This window comes from Lathyrus oleraceus, chromosome 4 (genome assembly GCF_024323335.1).
Source record: "Lathyrus oleraceus cultivar Zhongwan6 chromosome 4, CAAS_Psat_ZW6_1.0, whole genome shotgun sequence".
NCBI classification, from domain to species: domain Eukaryota; kingdom Viridiplantae; phylum Streptophyta; class Magnoliopsida; order Fabales; family Fabaceae; genus Lathyrus; species Lathyrus oleraceus.
The window spans coordinates 499,612,090-499,632,093 of NC_066582.1; the positions used below are offsets into that span (position 1 = coordinate 499,612,090).

General features: G+C 34.5%; 1 protein-coding gene across 2 annotated transcripts; it reads left to right on the forward strand.

The window, feature by feature from the left end:
- The first annotated feature begins 7,691 nt into the window (after positions 1-7,691).
- Positions 7,692-16,407, forward strand: LOC127076825 (ARM REPEAT PROTEIN INTERACTING WITH ABF2). Of its 2 annotated transcripts, none has more exons than XM_051018615.1 (19): positions 7,692-8,177; positions 8,269-8,423; positions 8,780-8,952; positions 9,035-9,155; positions 9,251-9,325; positions 9,437-9,531; positions 9,758-9,833; positions 10,539-10,631; positions 10,934-11,062; positions 11,174-11,242; positions 11,379-11,438; positions 11,791-11,914; positions 13,504-13,643; positions 14,202-14,265; positions 14,387-14,466; positions 14,751-14,815; positions 14,896-15,013; positions 15,172-15,296; positions 16,004-16,407. In XM_051018615.1, the coding sequence occupies exons 1-19, from the start codon at positions 7,934-7,936 to the stop codon at positions 16,092-16,094; spliced, it is 2,097 nt and encodes a 698-aa protein (XP_050874572.1). In that variant the 5' UTR covers positions 7,692-7,933; the 3' UTR covers positions 16,095-16,407. The 2 variants fall into 2 exon arrangements, with proteins under 2 accessions (XP_050874572.1, XP_050874571.1); XM_051018614.1 differs by having other exon boundaries at positions 7,693-8,177; positions 10,524-10,631.
- The last annotated feature ends 3,597 nt before the right edge of the window (positions 16,408-20,004 follow it).

The window sequence follows — 20,004 nt, forward strand, 5'->3', positions numbered from 1 at the left end:
GTGGCAATTCAGACTCTGGAAATATGCCAGCCTCTGAAGATGGTCAAAGCTCTGGAGGAAGTCAACCATCTGAAGCTAGAAACTCTGAAGCTCAAGACTCTGAACAAGTTCAGAGACCACAAAGAATCAGAAACATCCCCAGAAGATATGCAGAATTTGACATGCTGCAAGACACTGAAGTAGACTCTGAAGGAGAAGTTATTCAGTGTGTCATGTTAGTAGACTCTGAACCCATAAGTACAGAAGAGGCTCTTAAGCAGAAGCTCTGGTTGAAGGCCATGAAAGAAGAACTTGATGCTATAGAGAGAAACAAGACTTGGAAGCTGACAGAACTTCCAAAAGACAAGAAAGCCATCAGCGTCAGATGGGTTTTCAAACAGAAGTTAAAGCCAGATGGTTCAATTGGCAAACATAAAGCAAGGTTGGTAGCCAGAGGATTTCTACAGAAACCTGGGCTGGATTACTCTGAAGTGTTTGCACCTGTAGCAAGACATGAAACAATCAGAATGGTGATTGCAATAGCTGCTAACAGGAATTGGCCTCTGATGCATTTAGATGTAAAATCTGCATTTCTGAACGGTCCATTAGAAGAAGAAGTTTACGTGTCACAACCTCCTGGATTTGTGAAAAAGAATCAGGAAGGGATGGTGTACAGATTATACAAAGCTCTATATGGATTGAAACAAGCGCCCAGAGCTTGGAATCTGAAGATTGATTCATTTTTCAAGAGGCAAGGCTTTCAGAAATGTGAGATGGAGTACGGTGTCTATGTTCAGCATACTTCTGAAGGAAATATGACTCTGGTATGTTTATATGTTGATGATATACTGCTGACTGGAAGTTCTGAACAGGAGATAGCCAAGTTCAAGAAAGTTCTGATGAATGAATTCGAAATGACTGATCTAGGCAAAATGACATACTTTCTAGGGATGGAATTCAGATACTCTGAGAAAGGTATTATTTTGCATCAGCTCAAGTATGAATTAGAACTTCTGAAGAGATTTGAACTGGAGAATTGTAAGATTGCTGTCACACCTTCTGATACAAATCAGAAACTGGATTCTGACTCTGATGGAAAGGATGTGGATGCTACAACCTTCAAACAGTTGGTTGGTTCTCTGAGGTATTTGTGCAATACCAGACCTGATATTTGTTATTCAGTTGGGATGGTTAGTAGGTTCATGAGTAAACCTAAGTGGTCCCATTACCAAGCTGCTGTCAGGATTCTGAGTTATATCAAGGGAACTCTGAAGTATGGAGTATTATTTCCTTCTGGAAGAAAGGATGAGTCAGAACTTCTGAGTTATTCAGATTCTGATTGGTGTGGAGACATAGTTGACAGAAGAAGTACGTCTGGGTACTTATTCAAATTTCTGGGAGGTCCCATTTCTTGGTGTTCCAAGAAGCAACCTGTTGTGGCATTGTCAACTTGTGAAGCTGAATACATTGCAGGTGCTGTTACTGCATGCCAAGCTGTGTGGATTCTGAATCTATTGCAGGATCTGAAGATTAAAGTAAACAAACCTCTGAAGCTGATGATTGACAACAAGTCTGCAATCAATCTTGCCAGAAACCCAGTGTTGCATGGGAGAAGCAAGCACATTGAGACCAAGTATCATTTTCTGAGACATCAAGTTCAGAGGAGAGTGTTAGAAGTTGTACACTGCAACACTCAGAAACAGTTGGCAGATGTTCTGACGAAAGCTATCAAGACTGATCAATTCCTCAGATTAAGGGATGGAATTGGTGTTACAAGTTTTGATGGAATATGAATTAAGGGATGGTATTAGAAGTAATTCATATTTATTAGTTTTACTATTTTCTTAGCCCCTAAGTTTGTTAGAGGGTATTTTAGTATTTTATTATATTCTAGTAACCCTAGTTTTAGCTTATAAATAGGGTGACAATCATTGTAACTTTTATCATGTTTGTAGCCGTCATTCTCTTAATAGAATATTCATCTTTCATTCTACCTTTGCACCAACAGATGGTTGGTTTTATTCAAAAAGTGGAAATAATTGACTTAAATCAATATTACGTACGAGAGACTCAAACAAGACTCGTATTTACTAGTTTAGTTCATATAAAATATAGAATTTAATTTAAATGAGAACTTTTATTATTTATAGAAAATATTATCTAGTGGTAACACCCACTTTTGTCGGTGCGTCACTAGACCTTAAACCCGCAAAATACCGACTTTCGCAGTGTAAAAGTTGAGTTTAAAATTCTTTTACAATTTGAAATAAGTTTTTGGTTAGTTTAAAAATTATTTTGCTAATTTTAAATTGTAAATTTGAATAACGAGGTCAAATACCGTTTTCGCCCTTTTAGTACGTAAACAATGTCTCTACTTTCATAACAAGCATTTTCTATTTTAATAGCAGAAATTACAAAACAGTGTTTTATTCTCGTTATAACTTAAATGTTCAAGTAACTCATATAAAATAAATTGATAAAGTACTAATCATGTTTTAGACACAATTAGACTACTAAGACATGGCAAAATAAACAAATAAAGTGCATATATTTGATAAAGATATAATAAAATTCAGCAATGAAAAAGAACCTCTAAAGTGAATAAAAACTGAAAGTTGCATAAATTAATCTAAGGGAGACTTTTGATATGGTAAGTAGAATTGAAAAAGCAGTGCAGAAATTGAAATACAGCAGAAACAGAATAAAAAAACAGCTACAAAATAAATGCTCAAAGTAAAAAAAAAGTTGCATAAACACCCCAATGTGGAATATTTATGCTTTAAAACAAGTAAATTTAGTGTTGTAAATAAGCTTGAATGCCTTCTATAATGTATTACAAGGATATTTATAGTCGAATTCGCACACTGAAAGTGCCCAAAATCATATGAAACATGGTTGGAGTTGTAACACCCTAAACCTCGAAAGTTATATAAAAATAATTATTCAACAATTTAAGGTGTCACTTCGACAACCAATCAACAAAACTATCAACAAATTTTAACAACATGCAGCTAAAATTAACATAATAATAACTTCAAATTGAACTTCTCAAATAAAGTATTAAACTTTAACATCACAATTTAACACCAACTCAAAACATAACAAAAGCGTCTCGTCCCCAATGTTACAAGATCAGAGAACTAAACCACTAAAATACACTAGAACGATAAATAAACGAAGGTCAGTTCTAAAAAACTATCTTTCATTCACATCAACAAAACTCTACTCTTGATTATCTGCAAGAGGTCCATAGTTGACAACATAAAGAAAAAAGGATGAGAATAAACTTTGATATAAAACGGCAAAAGAATGCGAGGGTAGATAAATACACAACACATCACACATTCAATACACAAACCACACAATTACAATCTCACACATTTTCCATCATAATATATACATATTTATGCAATGTGACTCACAACATAGACAATATGCATGTGGTACCAATCAACGATGGTTCTTCATATGAACTAAGTTCACCCTTATGGACCCCAAGTCCACCTTTATAGACTCAGGACAAGTTACTCGTCCACCCTTCTAGACTCGTAACTCGCCTCTTTCACAACGAGGATACAAATGATGTATGACATATAATTTATGCAACAATAACAACTACATGTTTATGATCCCTCTTCTAACCATAAACAACATGCAACATAACAACAACGTAGTTCCCCTTTCAAAACTACCACCATAATAAAGAACGATTATGTACCATCCACATAATTAATCATCAATCATCATAATAATTCATCTTGAACCAATCACATATTACACCTAAAGAAATCATTATACTCATATTTCATCTCCCTAAAACATTATCGGGGAAAAGTGTTACACGTTAGCTTTCCAATGCTTTGAACCGCGCCTCAAACGGTATTACAAATCTCAAGTTATGATCAAAATAGTATTTAACTAAAATTACACATGTGCAATCGATCGATTGTTCTCACTCCTAGGTCTATTTTCACGTTTTTAACAACATCAATCAATCGTCGTCACCCATCAATCGATTATTCTCACTTTCCTATACATTTTATTTCTTTTATTTTTCACATATTGGCTTGATGCCAACGATTGAGTCCCTAATTTAATCGATTGATTGATTTCATTTTTTAAAAATTTAGAAGGATCAATCGATTGACATAAGCTATTTTTCGAAAAATACCAGTTTTACAGCACATTAAGCAAAACCGATCTTCTCAAAACCCACCAAAAACACCCTAACATGCTATAACAACTTATTTCAAAAATCTAACATCTTATAACAATTGTGTATTGTTATTACATCATAATCCTATTAATTAACATCTATTTTCACCAATTTAACATCATCAATAATGCATCATGAAAATCACATTCATGTTCATCATCACCAACACAACATATCAATAATAACAATGCTAAAATTAGATTTCACATACTAATTTATGTAATCATTACATCACGTGTACATAGTCACACATCAAGAATCATCATCATCATAAATTTATCATAATCACACATCAAGCTTTTCAAAAACACAATAATGGAGAAACCTAGAGAAGGGTGATGATCTCTCTATACCCTTCATAAATTACACCAATATACAAAGTAGTTTCCCCTCTTACCTGAATTTCCAGCAAAAGCATTTCAACGATGGTGGTTTCCTTCTTCCTCCTCAAAGCCCTAACCTATATCAAGCATTTGCCTCTTTTCCCCCAAACTCAATTTCACGATTAGTGAAAACTCAACTTCCCACACTTCTCCCTTTTTAATAGAAAACCTATTTCCCTCATTTAGGTTGTTCCTATCCCATCCCCACTTATCGCCCCAATCTCCACTTATCGCCCCAATCCCCACTTTACCATTACTGCCTTATTTTTCTATTTATTCTATAATTAAATATTGACTTAGTTACACCAGGGATCCTTTATGACATTTAATTGTAATAAGTTGGTCCTTTAAGTTTTTCTTCTGCATGCCAGTCCTTTAAGTTACATAACGCCTATAATGTTGGCCATATTTTATGAATTCGTACACAGTTGTCATTAACGGTGTTTATGTGGTTGTAACATTGTTGAGATGGTTGTAACTTTGATGAGATGTAATTGTTGTAAATTAAACTTTATTTAATTAAACAAAATCCCCTAATTTAAGCAGTATCCCTAAACCTAACCCTAACATTCTAAACTCATAAAGGAAACAAGCTCTTGCGAACGAAGAAAGGAGATGAAGGATTCGAGGGAGACAAACTCAGAAGCAAAGCATTAAATGTTGAGGTAAGTATCGTTTTCCCTACGGAAATGTATTTGCTTTATTTAAGTCTAGGGTTTTGTATGTGGTCCCTTATAACTCTACTAATTTCTACGATATACAACTTTTCTGCCCAAATGGATATTTTTTTATGTTGACTTTCATCATGGGGGTAAATTCGGGATGGAAATGGCTGCCAAATAAATGCTCAATGTGTGGTAAATCTGGCCACAACAAATCCTGATGCCCAACTACACCAAGACAACTTGCACAATCCCAAATACAACCATTCCAACCTGAACAATCCTAACCTGCAGAATCCCAAGCACAACCATCCCTACCTGCACAATCCCAAACACAACCAACTCCAATACTTAAAACTAGACTATCACTAAGAAGAAACCAACACACAAATTCATAATCCCAACCACATGACTTCAAACTAGGCTATCACCAATAAGAACCCAAACTCAATCAACACAATCCCAAACACAACCAACAACGGGACTTCAAACAAAGTTATCACCAAGAAGAAACCAAAACCAATTTGCACAAGGCCAAACACAACAACCCCTACACTCCAAACAAGGGTATCACCAAGAAGATACAATGCAACATTTCTAGGACCAATCCATGTACTCCAAACAAGGGTATCACCAAGAAAAGAAACTGCAACCTTTCAGGGACCAACAACAGCCTTTCAATGACCAAGAAGGACCACACCTAAGCCGCCTTTAAAGAGAAAAACTATTAGAATGTTGTTTGTTGTATTTTGCTGAACTATGATCATGTATTTTGGATGGTGTTTTTGTTTTCAGAATGCTATGTGGCTGAATTAGAAATATGTATTCTGTATGATGATTATATGTTTTGGATGTCTACTATGTATTTTGGATGAATACTTTATGTATTTTGTTTGGTTTAATGAAAGATATTAAGACCTTATCGTTATTTTGGTTAATAGGTCTTTTATGTTTAGTCCAGGAATGCTATGATATTCTGTCCAATTTTCAAGTTTCTTGTCTCTTTTTGTGTAACAAATATGAGCACAAACTATATCCTTACTGCAACCTAAAATGTGACAGTAAACTGAGTTGTTAAACACAAGTCAACTAAGTCTCTTAAAGTGTAATAAATATGTCCTTTAACTCTTCTTTAGTGTAAAAAATATGGGTACAAACTATGTCCTTACTGCAACATAAAATTTGACAGAATCTAACAACATCAAATTGGGCACAAAATAAACATCATCATTGAAGAAAAGACATCATCATTAACTCAATTATGAGATATTTTACAGGTTTTGGGCAACAAATTCCAGAGCAAATTGTTAGAGGTTACAGACGCATAGTTTGTGTTGCTTTTGTACTGTCTCAACTAATTAACTACTTTTATGTCTGTAATTTAAATATTTTACACATTTACTTTTGAACAACCAACTTCCTGTTTTTTGGGTGGAAGTTTCTCATGCCCAAATGATAGAGGATGTCTTAGATCTAACAAGGGACCTTAGAATGACCCTGACATTTTGAAAGTATGGCATCATTAGAATTGTTGCATTTGTTTGAATTCCATTAACAATTATTGCTCAAATATACAACAGACGATATTTTTCTTTTTATGTTTTTGTTCCACATCGATTGTTTTACTAATAATACAAGTGTTTATATAACTCATATATACATGACATGTTATCAATTGGTGTTGGACCGATACTTTAAGTAAATGGGTTTAGACCCAAAAATAATATATTTTCAATATTTTAATAAATTAAAATAACAATTAAAATTACTAAATATTAATCTAATTAAAATTATTATTAAATATTAAATTAGTTAAAAACATATCAATTAAAAAAATATCCTAATCATCGTTGTCAAAGGACCATAATCGTTGATTTTGTAATTTAAAACGTCCAAATTAAAAAGACCAAAAATCTATTTAAAATTAAATTAAATTAAATGATAATTAAATCTAATATATACAATATCATCATATTACCATATTGTTTAATATTCAATAAAACAATGATATTTAATATTTATATAATATTTTAATATTAGTTTATTTTAACATAAATTAAAACCAAATTAAAATTAAAATTTATTAATATTAAAGATATCAATATCAAACCAAAATTTAGTATTAAAAATTTGATTTTATTTAATCATTTAAAAGTATGTTTTAAGAGAACAAGTTAAGTTAAGAAGTAGATGAAGACATTCATTTTGTTTAAAATATAATTAATTATTTTATTGTTCTTTTTCTTTGAATAGTGGGTTTCTTTAACATTAATGGGATAATTTAAATAATTGAAATCTAATTTACGGAGTAAGTTGACTCATACGTAGTGTAATTAGTAATTATCTTTTTGTAAATTGAACTGTTTACCGCTTCGGAATTCGAACTAATGCGGCCGTTTCACAAGCCGACACCTTTCTTCATCTTCGGACAAAAGAAACAAAAAACCGAAAAAGAATACATGTGTTATTCCACAAGTGCCCCCAATCTGGAACTCCGTATTCTTCATCTGTTTTCAAAATCCCAAATCCTTTTTTTTGGATCACTCTTCTCTCTCTCTCACCTCATTTTCCGTTACACTGTTTCTCCCGTGTATCTCTAACTTCCACACTCAGAGAGAGAGAGAGAGAGGGTGAGGAGAGAGAGAGAGAAGGAGGGACCTTCTTCTTCTTCTTCTTCTTCCTTTTGTTGGTTGATGGAGCTTCAGAAGCGTCCAGATCATAACCTACCGGAGAAGAAAGGCCAGAAAAGGAAACTGGAGGAGGAATCTCAACAGGACTCACAGATCTCTCTTCCTCCCACCGGAGACGCACGCGACGCACTTATATCCGACGTCAACCAACACGTTTCAATTCTCCTTTCTACTTTTTCATGGAACGATTCCGATAGAGCTTCTGCTAAGCGCGCCACTCACGCCCTCGCCGATCTTGCCAAAAACGGTTTTAAAATTTTCATTGCTCTTGCTTCCTTAACCGAATTTCCTTGCATGCCTTGTTTTCGGAATCAATTCTTCTGTTGTTGCATCTGCAGAGGAAGTTGTGAATGTGATTGTTGAAGGAGGCGCCGTTCCGGCTTTGATTAAGCATCTTCAACCGCCTCCTTTGCCTGAACACGGCGCGCCGAAGCCGTTTGAGCATGAGGTCGAGAAAGGGAGCGCATTCGCACTTGGACTTCTTGCAGTCAAGGTAACTTCACTTCAGCGTATTTATGAATTATTGCCGCTGAGAACTTATTTCGGTTTTGAATTCTATATTCTGAACTGTATGCCTTTTGTTAGAACTCCATGATAGTTATTTGTATTCTATTAGTATATCGGTGGAAGAGGTATTTTGCTTTATATTTGCTTACAAGTGTTGATTATGTTTTCAAACTTGAAATGTTATTTATTCCTCTAGTCCAGTGTTATATAATCAGATTATTTAGGTTACTGATATGAAGGAAGGATTTTAGAATGGTATAGGGAAGTTTACAAGATAAATATATTGAATTATTCCTTAGTCCTTACCTAAACTATTTTGTTTGCAATGCATTCATTCTTCAGCCAGAACATCAACAACTCATTGTTGACAACGGTGCTTTGAAGCATCTTGTTGATCTTTTGAAGAGGCATAATAATGGCTTAACATCACGTGCCATTAATAGTCTCATTCGGAGGGCTGCAGATGCCATCACTAACCTTGCTCATGAGAACAGCAGTATTAAAACCCGTGTTAGGTTTGCTTCTTCAAGGACTACCATACAAATGAAATTTAGTTTGAAATGATTATGTTTATAATGATCTGGAGTTAATGTGTAGGACGGAAGGTGGGATTCCACCATTAGTTCATTTGCTTGAATTTGCGGATACAAAAGTGCAAAGAGCAGCTGCTGGTGCATTACGGACCCTCGCTTTTAAAAATGATGAAAATAAGAATCAGGTAAGTGACCTTTATTGAAAAATGGGGATTTAGATGAATTTTAAAATGATATGAGTGTATGAGTAAGTTACATAACATTTGTCACAACTTGTCAGATTGTTGAATGCAATTCTCTTCCAACTCTGATTCTGATGCTTCGGTCAGAAGATGCTGCTATTCATTATGAAGCGGTATTACTAGTGTAGCTTTAATTATAGATTCTTAATTTGCAATACTGTTGAAATTTGGGCTTTACACGCTTCTCTTACTGGGCACATTTGATGAGTTTTGTTTTATTGCAGGTTGGTGTGATCGGAAATCTGGTCCACTCCTCCCCCAATATAAAGAAAGAAGTTATTCTTGCTGGAGCCTTACAACCCGTTATTGGATTACTTAGGTATATTCTCAAATTGAACCCATGAGAAATACAATGCATCCTATAGGCCTTTACCTACCTTCTGCAACCTTACCCTCAACTTCTATTGATATTATGACAAGATTATTGTTATTATAATTTTAATATCTTCAAAGCTCCCTTTTTATGGCAATAATGTTCCAAGACCAAAATATATTAGTGGGAAGCATATCTTATTAATCTATTCTAATGGTGTTCGATGTAACAGCTCTTGTTGCTCTGAAAGCCAGAGGGAAGCAGCGTTGTTACTTGGACAGTTTGCAGCCACTGATTCAGACTGTAAGGTAAAAATAAACTTCAGTCGAATTCCGTGTTACTTTTTTATGGATAAGTATGTGTTAATTACTGTTTGATACTGTTAGGATGTAAAATTTAGGACAATTGGAGTAGTTAGGAGTTTGTTAGTAGATGTAAGTAAGTTGATGATTTTGTTTAAGCTTTAACAGCCTTGTTATTTTGGTTATTCTTAGAAAGTCTTTAAATACCCCTCAATTGGTAGATGGGAAAAACAAGTTTTGGAATAGCTGATTTTTGGGACTGGTTATTCCAGTATGAGAGGAGAGTGGGACCGGTTATTCCAGTACTAAAGTAGAGTGCTTCTCTGTAAACCTTTTATATTTTCTTGTTCAATCTCTAAGAAATACGAAATCCTTCATTGATTTGCAATTTTTAATCATTTGAATATGTTTTCACACCATTATTCTAGGAATAGCCCTCAATTGGTAGAGGGGAAAGACAAGTTTTGGAATAACTGATTTTTGGGACCGGTTATTCCAGTACGAAAGGAGAGTGGGACTGTTTATTTCAGTACTAAAGGAGAGTGCTCCTCTGTATATCCTTTTATATTTTCTCATTCTATCTCTGAAAAATAAGAAATCCTTCATTGATTGATTTGCAATCTTTAATCATTTGAATATGTTTTCACACCATTATCCTAGGAATTCTTTCTTGCTCTGTTAACTTTATTTTTGTAGGTTCACATTGTACAGAGAGGTGCTGTTCGACCTCTGATAGAGATGCTTCAGTCTCCTGATGTTCAACTCAGAGAAATGTCTGCTTTTGCATTGGGGAGATTGGCACAGGTAATTTGTTTTCCTTTGTCTTTTCCATGTTATTGTACTTGTGTGTGCAACTTGAGAGGGTAACTTTATTATATTCATGGAAACTATTACCTCTTTTTTGTTGTTGTTTTTGAAGCCTAAACTTTTAAGCATTAAATAAATGGAGCTTAGATTTGAGCATACAAACTACTGCCTTGTGAATATTATGTTGCACCTTGTTAAATTTAGGTTTTATGCACTGTTTCCATTTGTAAGCTGAATTAGAGTCCTCTTAACACCATACCCATTTTCTCTGGGCTGAATATATTAAATTTATATGTCAGGACACACATAACCAAGCTGGTATTGCACATACTGGTGGCTTAGTGCCATTGCTGAAGCTTCTTGACTCAAAAAATGGGTCTTTGCAGCATAATGCTGCTTTTGCTCTTTATGGCCTTGCAGAGAACGAGGTAGGATAAGCTACAAGAACTCTAATAATAAAGACTTTCTGTCATAATTGTTCAGAGAAGTTATTACTAAAAACGGAAGTTAATGCTTTTTTTTTTTACTTTGTGCTGTAGGATAATGTGCCCGACTTTATTAGGGTAGGCGGAATTAAGAAACTCCAGGATGGAGAGTTCATTATTCAAGTAAGTTATTTCTTTAATACCTATAGGAATTCAATGATACTGTTAACTGCGTGCAAATTTTATCTTTATGAACTGGAACCATTAGGCTTTCTGATGCACACTGATCATTATGAAAATGCTATTGGTTTCTATGTAGGCAACTAAGGATTGTGTTTCTAAGACATTGAAAAGACTAGAAGAGAAGATTCATGGTCGTGTAAGCCCAGTGTCACATTGGCTTTTTACTTTACTGAGTTTGCTCTTTATACTGTAATTAATATGGAAATGACAAGGATGCTATTACTGTTTCAGTTAGAAGTTTAATAAGTTCCACACAACAATAAACCACGAAGCCCTATTATTATTTTTTTTGGTCAAGTAGTTTAGTGGCTGGAATTTCACCCTTTAAAGATGAATAGTGTCGTAGGTTTGAACCTGCACCCCTGCACCTGATGTCCTTGCACAGCTACCAACTGAGCTGGCTTAACGGGACATCACGAAGCCCTATTCTATGAGCACCAAGTTTCATATTTTGATCAAATTTCTAATTATTAATTTTTTCTTTGTAGGTGCTGAACCATTTATTATATCTTATACGGGTTTCAGAAAAGGCATTCCAAAGACGAGTTGCTTTGGCTCTTGCCCATCTTTGTTCTGCAGACGACCAGAGAAAAATATTTATTGACCACAACGGTATGCATATTCTTTGTCAACCTTTTTGCATTAATGTTATTTATCTTACTTCTTGCCTACATAAATAAGTATGTTTGTATTGTATCTACCGAGATATGAGCGGTATTTAATTCAACAATTAATATAATTCTAAGTGAAAGATAGTGAGAGTTTTGTTCATAAACGTAAATAGTGGTAAAAGTAGTGAAAATAACAACGAGATAAAATTGCTGGGATTAGATTTCCTCAACCACTTTCTAATGCATCCTAATGGTTAGCTACATACATTCATGTTAACATTATCATCACAGGTTGCTATTCGAACAATAATAATTTCTTAATAACAACGAGAAATCTATCTGTCGTCTTGTTTAAATGCCGATTCTTTAGATGGTTAACTAAGACAATAACATCAACAACTGACCATTTGTAATTATTAAACTTAAATCCGTCCCTAGAGTTTTGATTCTATAGATGTTTATCATTTTAAGAGTATTTTCCAATAACAATTCAAATCACAACATCATAGTATGATTGATCCAGTCATAACAAGCATTAAGAATGAAGATAAACATTGTTTAACTGCCGATTCTTTAGATGGTTAACTGACAAAAGAACTTTTAAAAATATTTTCCAATAACAATTCAAATCACAACATCATAGTATGATTGAGCCAGTCATAACAAGCATTAAGAGCAAAGATAAACATTGATATTAATGAGTTTCTAGAATATATATAACTTGAGATGAAAAGAGATTCAAAAGAATATGATTGATTATATCTAATCCCAACAAAGAGAGAATTAGCTATCATAGACATGCTGGCTTTACACAGTTGAGAAGAAATGGGATGAAAATGCTTCAATGGTTGATTCCCCTAACTCCTCATCTTCCTTACTCGAATTCGTATGGTTCTGTCTTCTCTCAGTGTGTATCTTCAAATGACAGTGTTTTGAGATTTCACTTAGTGAAATTGTGGTTTGCTTAGCGAGCCTATTCGTCCTGAAGTAATGGCTGGCCAGCTGTACAAAAGTGCCTTTAAACCTTAAATTTGCCAAGTGAAATCGATGTCCGCTTAGTGACATTTGTTCTGCTAAACTTCACGAACTCTATAGTTTGTATTTGCTAAGCCACTCTACTGCTCGCTCAGCGAATCACTACGCCCCGTTTTCTTCAAATTTTGGTTCCAATGGTCTTGATTGCTTTTCCTCTTTGAGTGCTAACTCTATTTTACCTATCAACACAAAAATATGCAAATATCGCCATTCACATATCTCAAACCCTAATTAGTAAATATATACCAAAATTGGGATTTTTCAAACAGCTTTTGCACTGAGCCTTTAATGTTTAAATTTAAACCGGAAAGCCTTCATTCTCTTATGTATTACTGAAATAAGGCAAAAGCAATAGAAACAGCAGTAAAATGGAAACAAAGCCAAGTAAAAATACTGAATTTAACAAAAATAAACTCTAAATATAGATATAAACTAGGCTTATTAACAATGAGATTCATTTGGCCAAAAATAAATTACAAACTAGGTAAATTTGACACTTACCAATACTTTGTTGTGTATTCTATTCTGTATGAAGCCGCACATCTGTTCATGCAGGACTGGAGTTGCTTATTGGGCTTCTTGGCTCATCATGCCCTAAGCAGCAACTTGATGGTGCCGTGGCTTTATGCAAGTTGGCCAACAAAGCTATGGCTCTGTCTCCTATTGATGCTGCTCCTCCATCCCCAACACCTCAGGTAGGCTTATTATATACAGTTTGCTTCACCTTCTTGATTCATAATCTCACACCTAATAGTTTGATATTTTTCTCTCACTATAACCATAATCATAGGATCCAATGCTTTACCTGTATTCTTGCTCAAAATTTTATCACTCTTCAATTTTCTAAATGATATAGGAATACTTTGTTTCTTCTGCCTTTTTGGTCTTAGAAAGTGTTAGTTGCGCGAGCTCTTCACTTTTTTGAAGTTAATTGAATATCTAGCAGTGTTGTCAAATAGTGGTCATGGTAGATTGTGGCTGCGGCTATTTTGACAACTAACTAAGATGGCTAGTTTGTGATGGGTGTTTTATGGCGGATTTTGGCTTTCCACCATGGTCCACCATCCACAGTAGTTAAAACTGATATCTAGATCGAGAATTCAAGGCGTATAGTTATGAATACATGCTATGTTTAATTAATTGGCGGCTTATGTCTAGCTTTGTCCTTTCTCCTTATTTTCCTTCCTGTTTTAAATAATTCTGGAAAAATTGTTTTTCAATGTTGGAATCATCCTAGACTATCCTTCTTGCAGGTCTATTTGGGAGAGCAGTATGTAAACAATGCTACCTTATCAGATGTTACATTTTTAGTTGAAGGTTGATACTTTCTATTCAAATTGGTTCTTCCTGGAAATGTTTCTTAAGAAATAACTTACATGAAATGTCATGTCATAGTTTCAATTGACATTTGTAGATAACCAGGTATACTTAACTGCAGGTAAACGGTTTTATGCCCACAGAATCTGTTTACTCGCTTCTTCAGACGCATTTCGTGCAATGTTTGATGGTGGTTATAGGGTGGGTATATCTCCTCTCTCCCCTCCCCCGACCCTTGTTACTATTGATTATCTACCAAAAAAGATAACTCCTTTACTGATACCTCTTTTCACAAGAAACGTGTTTATCACCTACTATTTTGGTTTAATGCTTTCTCTACCATGTGAAAACTTTAGTTGGATATTTTTCATATTTGGCTTTTGTATTGAATGGTGAATTTGAATATGGCAATAAAAGTTTATATTGCAAGTTTAATTTAAACATATTCCATGTCCTTGATGTACAGTTCATTTACTGTATGACAGGAGAAGGATGCAAGGGACATTGAGATACCAAATATTAGATGGGAGGTCTTTGAGCTGATGATGAGGTCTAATCATATGCTTTATGAAAGTTATGTTGTAAAAGCTTTTAAGGCAACTTAAATCTCATTGTTTAATTTTTGTTCAGATTTATATATACTGGATCAGTTGATCTCACTGTTGAAATTGCTCAAGATCTCCTCCGAGCAGCTGATCAGTATCTTTTAGAAGGGCTTAAGAGACTATGTGAATACACAATTGCACAGGTTAGCTAAGTGAATTGGGTTTGTTAGTGCATTGTTTCCTGAACTAATATTAGAATAGTAAGTGAATTCCTCATTAAATGTTTTTTTGTCTAATGATGTATCACTACATAATAATATAATAGAAAGTGCGTTTCTCATTACTTGAGTTTTTATTACAGGATGTATCACTGGAGAGTGTGTCAAATATGTATGAACTTTCGGAAGCCTTCAATGCTATATCATTGAGACACACATGCATCCTTTTTATCTTGGAGCACTTCGATAAATTAAGTGCAACACCAGGGTATCTATCAGATCTCCTCAATCGCACATTTACTTGCTCTTTTTCAGAACTCTCTTTACCCTGTTGTTGTCTAAAAGGAATTTTTATAAACTGATATATAGGCAACCTAAATGGATTATATAGCTAGGAATCCTTTTTTTGGGGGGGAAACAATATATCTTAGAATCTTGGATAAGCTATAGTTTTAGTTTTTTTTTTATTGTAGTATAGGCAAACATGTTGACCTAAAAGGAATCCGTATATTGAAAATTTCTGGTACATACTCGGTAACTAACAAGGAATAGGTCTTCATAATCATGAATTATTTCACCTTGAGTAAAGGTTTCTTAGTGATATATGGAATGGGGACTAGCAAATGGTTTTCTCAACATTTGAAGAAAAGTAATAAACTTGGTTCTTATCCTCTTCTATTCATCTTGCTTGCTTTTATTTTGACCAATATGATTATAGACTGCAGTCTTATACATCACTATAGTTAGATTGACGGTAGACACCAACCTTCACTTTGAAATAAGATGGATAATCAAGTTTTAGTTGGTCAGTTTCATTTTTAAAGAGGAGTTTTAGTTGATCTGTTAAAGCAGTTGTTTGGAGCATGGTTGCTTCCATATACTTGAAATGATAACTGAAGTTCACATTAATGTTGCATTAGTTCTTAATTATCTTTTAATTTGTGCGCTTTTTAAATATCTAAATTCTGTTTGCAGACACACTGATTTGATTCAGCGTACAATACCAGAGATCCGCAATTACTTTGTTAAAGCTCTTACAAAGGGGAACTCCAACATCCAGGCATAGTATGGTTGACATCTAACAGATTGCAATGTGTACATAATATGGTAGATGTTATCGATTATTATTTAAAGTGTGAGGGAGGTCTCCTGGATTCAGAACTGCGTGGTTTTGAAGAAATGTCTAACACCAGGCTGTGTCTGTTCTTTTTTGATGCTGTGTCTCTCCCTTCTGTTTGTAACACCGTGGTCGTTAATGTAGTAGCATACATGACCTTCACGAACATTGATTTTTTCCCTCGTGCAATATTGTGATGGTTATGAATTGATAGTTCTCTATCCCAATCGATTATGCAATACAGTTGTTGAGTTTATGATTATGTTAAAGAGTAATATATCAGTCAAATACATAATTCTTCAGCATTTAATTTGCCACCCTCTCTTTCGGACCTGACATCCCATATAATATTAATTTCAAAAGTGTCAATGTTATTCAAAAAATTTGGTACCACCAATAATTTTGGTTGTGCATTCAAATTTTTTGAAAATTTCTGAAAGTTTGCAATTGTATCGGTATTTTAAAAAATTACATAAAGAGTTATGATTTTGTTGACACCGATTAAAAAAATATCTCAAGTTTCTTCAATTTTTGATTAAGTCAAAAGTGTTTCTCAAATTACCTCTTCAATTTTTGATTAGTACAAAAGTGTATTTCAACGGAGTTGCACCTCATGTAGGGTTCTGGCTTCCAGATGACAACACATCTCTAGCCGTTTTGACATTCAAGTTGAAAGAATTGTTGCATGATATTGATAACAGAAAAGTGAGAAAGGTCGAATTTTGTGAAGATTGGATTGATACTAATGAAATACAACCTTATTGAGTTGAAGATCGATGAAGATTTGACTCTTATGCAGAGATTGTTTCAACGTAGGCTAACTAAGGGGTTGATCGAGTTGGATGCGAATATTTCAAGATCTTTCGACGACAATTAAGATGATGAAACGTTCAAAATCATTTACTAGTCTTTAGGTTTTCTTATTTATTATGGGTTTCTTAAGTTATGTAAGTGCTTGTCTAAGTTATGTAACCCTAAATGTTAAATTATGTTCATCATGCATCGATGGAAGATCCAAAACATTATCTAATAAAAAGTGTTGTGCAGATGTCTGAGTAATGTTACACTTAATATACAAATAATATACAAAAAAATGCATAAAAATAATAATAATGTCTAAATAGACCCCACAAAGTATGTGTACTTCTTGCAATAATATAATTAAAACCTCACCATTTGGGCTTATCAATCACATGAGGTTATCCATAATAACTGCAATCATCTGCAGACGTTGCTAGTCATCGGCATCAGCTGGAGGTGGTGGCGACGACACGTCATTGACAAGTATCCCAACATTAGAAAACCCAACATCATCCATATGATCAACATGTGAGATGATACGAGGGTGTGATACAAAGAGATACCACTCCAGGTAACCATCCTCACATTGCGAGTCGTGTTGAACCCTCATTGCTCTATCTCTAATGACACGACTAAAGTTGATAATGCTACTCTAAAATCACTTGTTAATGTCTGCAGATGGAATATCTGGAACTGGTCGTGGAATGCTCTGGACAACCATATTGTTTAAGACACCTCTCAAGCAAGTGTTTAACGACTAAAGTCTCCCACCGCATATAACCAGAATATAAAGAAGACTCATCAAACTCACAGTGGACACTGTGACCTGTGTATGATGTCCAGATGACATCATCTACAGTCAGCGCATCAAGCATCCTCCTATACTCCACAAAACCACCAGGATGTGCCTACTTGGCCTTCCATCTCCTTACCCGCGGGGTCCCCACTGAGGAATGCTGCACCCTCCTGTCATAGATGGTGGGGAAATGCTCGTATCTCCAGCACTGGTATAAGAACACAAACACAATAAATAATAATTAAGAAATTTTATTCGTAACAATTAAATAAGAACTAAACTACGAATAATAATTTCAAGTATACCTGGAATAAACTCAAATAACCAGCAAGCTGTCTGGTCTCAAAGGTGTCGCACCTCAAAAATTGAGAACACGACTTGGTAAAGCGCAATTGTACACTCGCATGATGGACTAAACAGAGTCTCCACCAAAATTTATTTATTCCTAAAAAGGAAAGGGAAAATATCAATAAAACCCAAGAGAGAATGATAATGATTATGATCGTCGCAACCAAATCAGGGTTCAGGAGTCGATTACGCAAGGGGAATGTATTAGCATCCATCACACCCATTATACTCAACGAGAACTGTTAGGTTAGTTGTGCGCATTAATGTTAGCTTAGAAATGTTAGACTTCTCGAGTTTATTAGGAGGGAAAGAAGAATAAAAAAGGGAAAATATTTTGGATATTTTATTAATGTATGAAGAAAGGAACTAAACCTATTTTTTTTATTAATGAGCCTGACAAGATTTACAAATCTTGCTCCTATGTATGTCCGGGTGCAATAGAGAAATCAAGGCTTACATAGTTCTGGGTAGAAAATGTTTCTTTGTTGGTCAATTTTAGCGAAAGCTACTTTGTGTTAATCGACGAAAACGTTGTTGGCTACCTAAAACAAATGGAAAATGGAACGTTTGCATCACAGTCGAATGGATTTAAAAATCAACATTTGTGGGCAACTTCGTAAGCTTACTCACACGTTCAAGTGGATGAAACATTGTTTTTCACCGTCTTGAAACAAAATATCTTTCGTTTGAGAAAAGGGTTTGAGGATCAATCGCACGGCGGCGAGAAAAGAATTTGATTGGTTTGATGTGTTTTGAGTAATAGCGAGAACTTGGATGAGCGAGATATCCATCTTGAATCCTAGTCTCAGGAGCTCGTGTTATCCACCATGTTCCGTTTCCATCTTACTTGCAAAAGTGTTTAATATCTCTTAGATGTTTTGAGATTTGATTGAGAAAAGGTTTGAAGAAACCACATTGACAGTTTTGAATGATGGAGATAGCTTAGATGGGCGAGATATCCATCTCGAATCTAAGTCTCAGGAGTTCGTGGTATCCACCCCATTCCGTTTTCATCTTTATTGAAAAGTATTTGATAGACATTAAGTATTTTTGAGTTTTATTGTGAAAATAACTTGACGTTGGATCAAGCATTTGATGAACGATTGCGAACGAGTTTGAATGAAATGGTTTGAAAGGTGGAAGAAATGGTAGGTTTGAAATGGATGAGAGATGTCTTTGAGAAAACACTTGATGTTGGATCAAGTTTTTATTTTTGTTCTTCTTTTTGAAATGGTTGGTTTTATTCTTGTGTTAGAAACTAAACTAAACAAACAATTAAGAAATAAAGCAATAGAATTGTTACACATAATGAGAACGGGGGTACATTTTTTAGAATGGGGATATGAGATAATTAAACAATTAAATCAAAACCCAATCAAACAAACACAAGTAAATGAGTGTATGTGCACGAGAAAATTGTCTCATTGTACGAATATCCAAGAGTAAGCCATGTGAATCGGAGATAGCAACAACAAGTCATACATACAACACGCGCTCATAATAATTAAATCGAAAGAAGTAAAAATGAAGCATGGGCAGATTAAAATTGTGATGCAAGGATGCAAATCAACGTCACATAACGCAAGGACGTGCAAGGCACATGGAAATTAAGAAGTGCAAGAAAAACCCTAGGTAATGTGCTCAAAGCCGGTTTGTGCGTATCGATAACAAATGGGACGTCATATGCAAAGGGTCATAACACGGAGAAATACCATCAATATATCGATAAAAAATCGGAGGCATAAAGACATGAAAAAATATCGAATTCGCGGATTAAAATCCGATGTTTAGCAATGAAAATAAACCTAAGAAACATAACAAAAATTTCACACATCTCACACTTTATTAATCAATAATATTGTGAATTTACAATGATCGCAATCGAAACAAAAGTGAAAAATAAATACAAAAAAT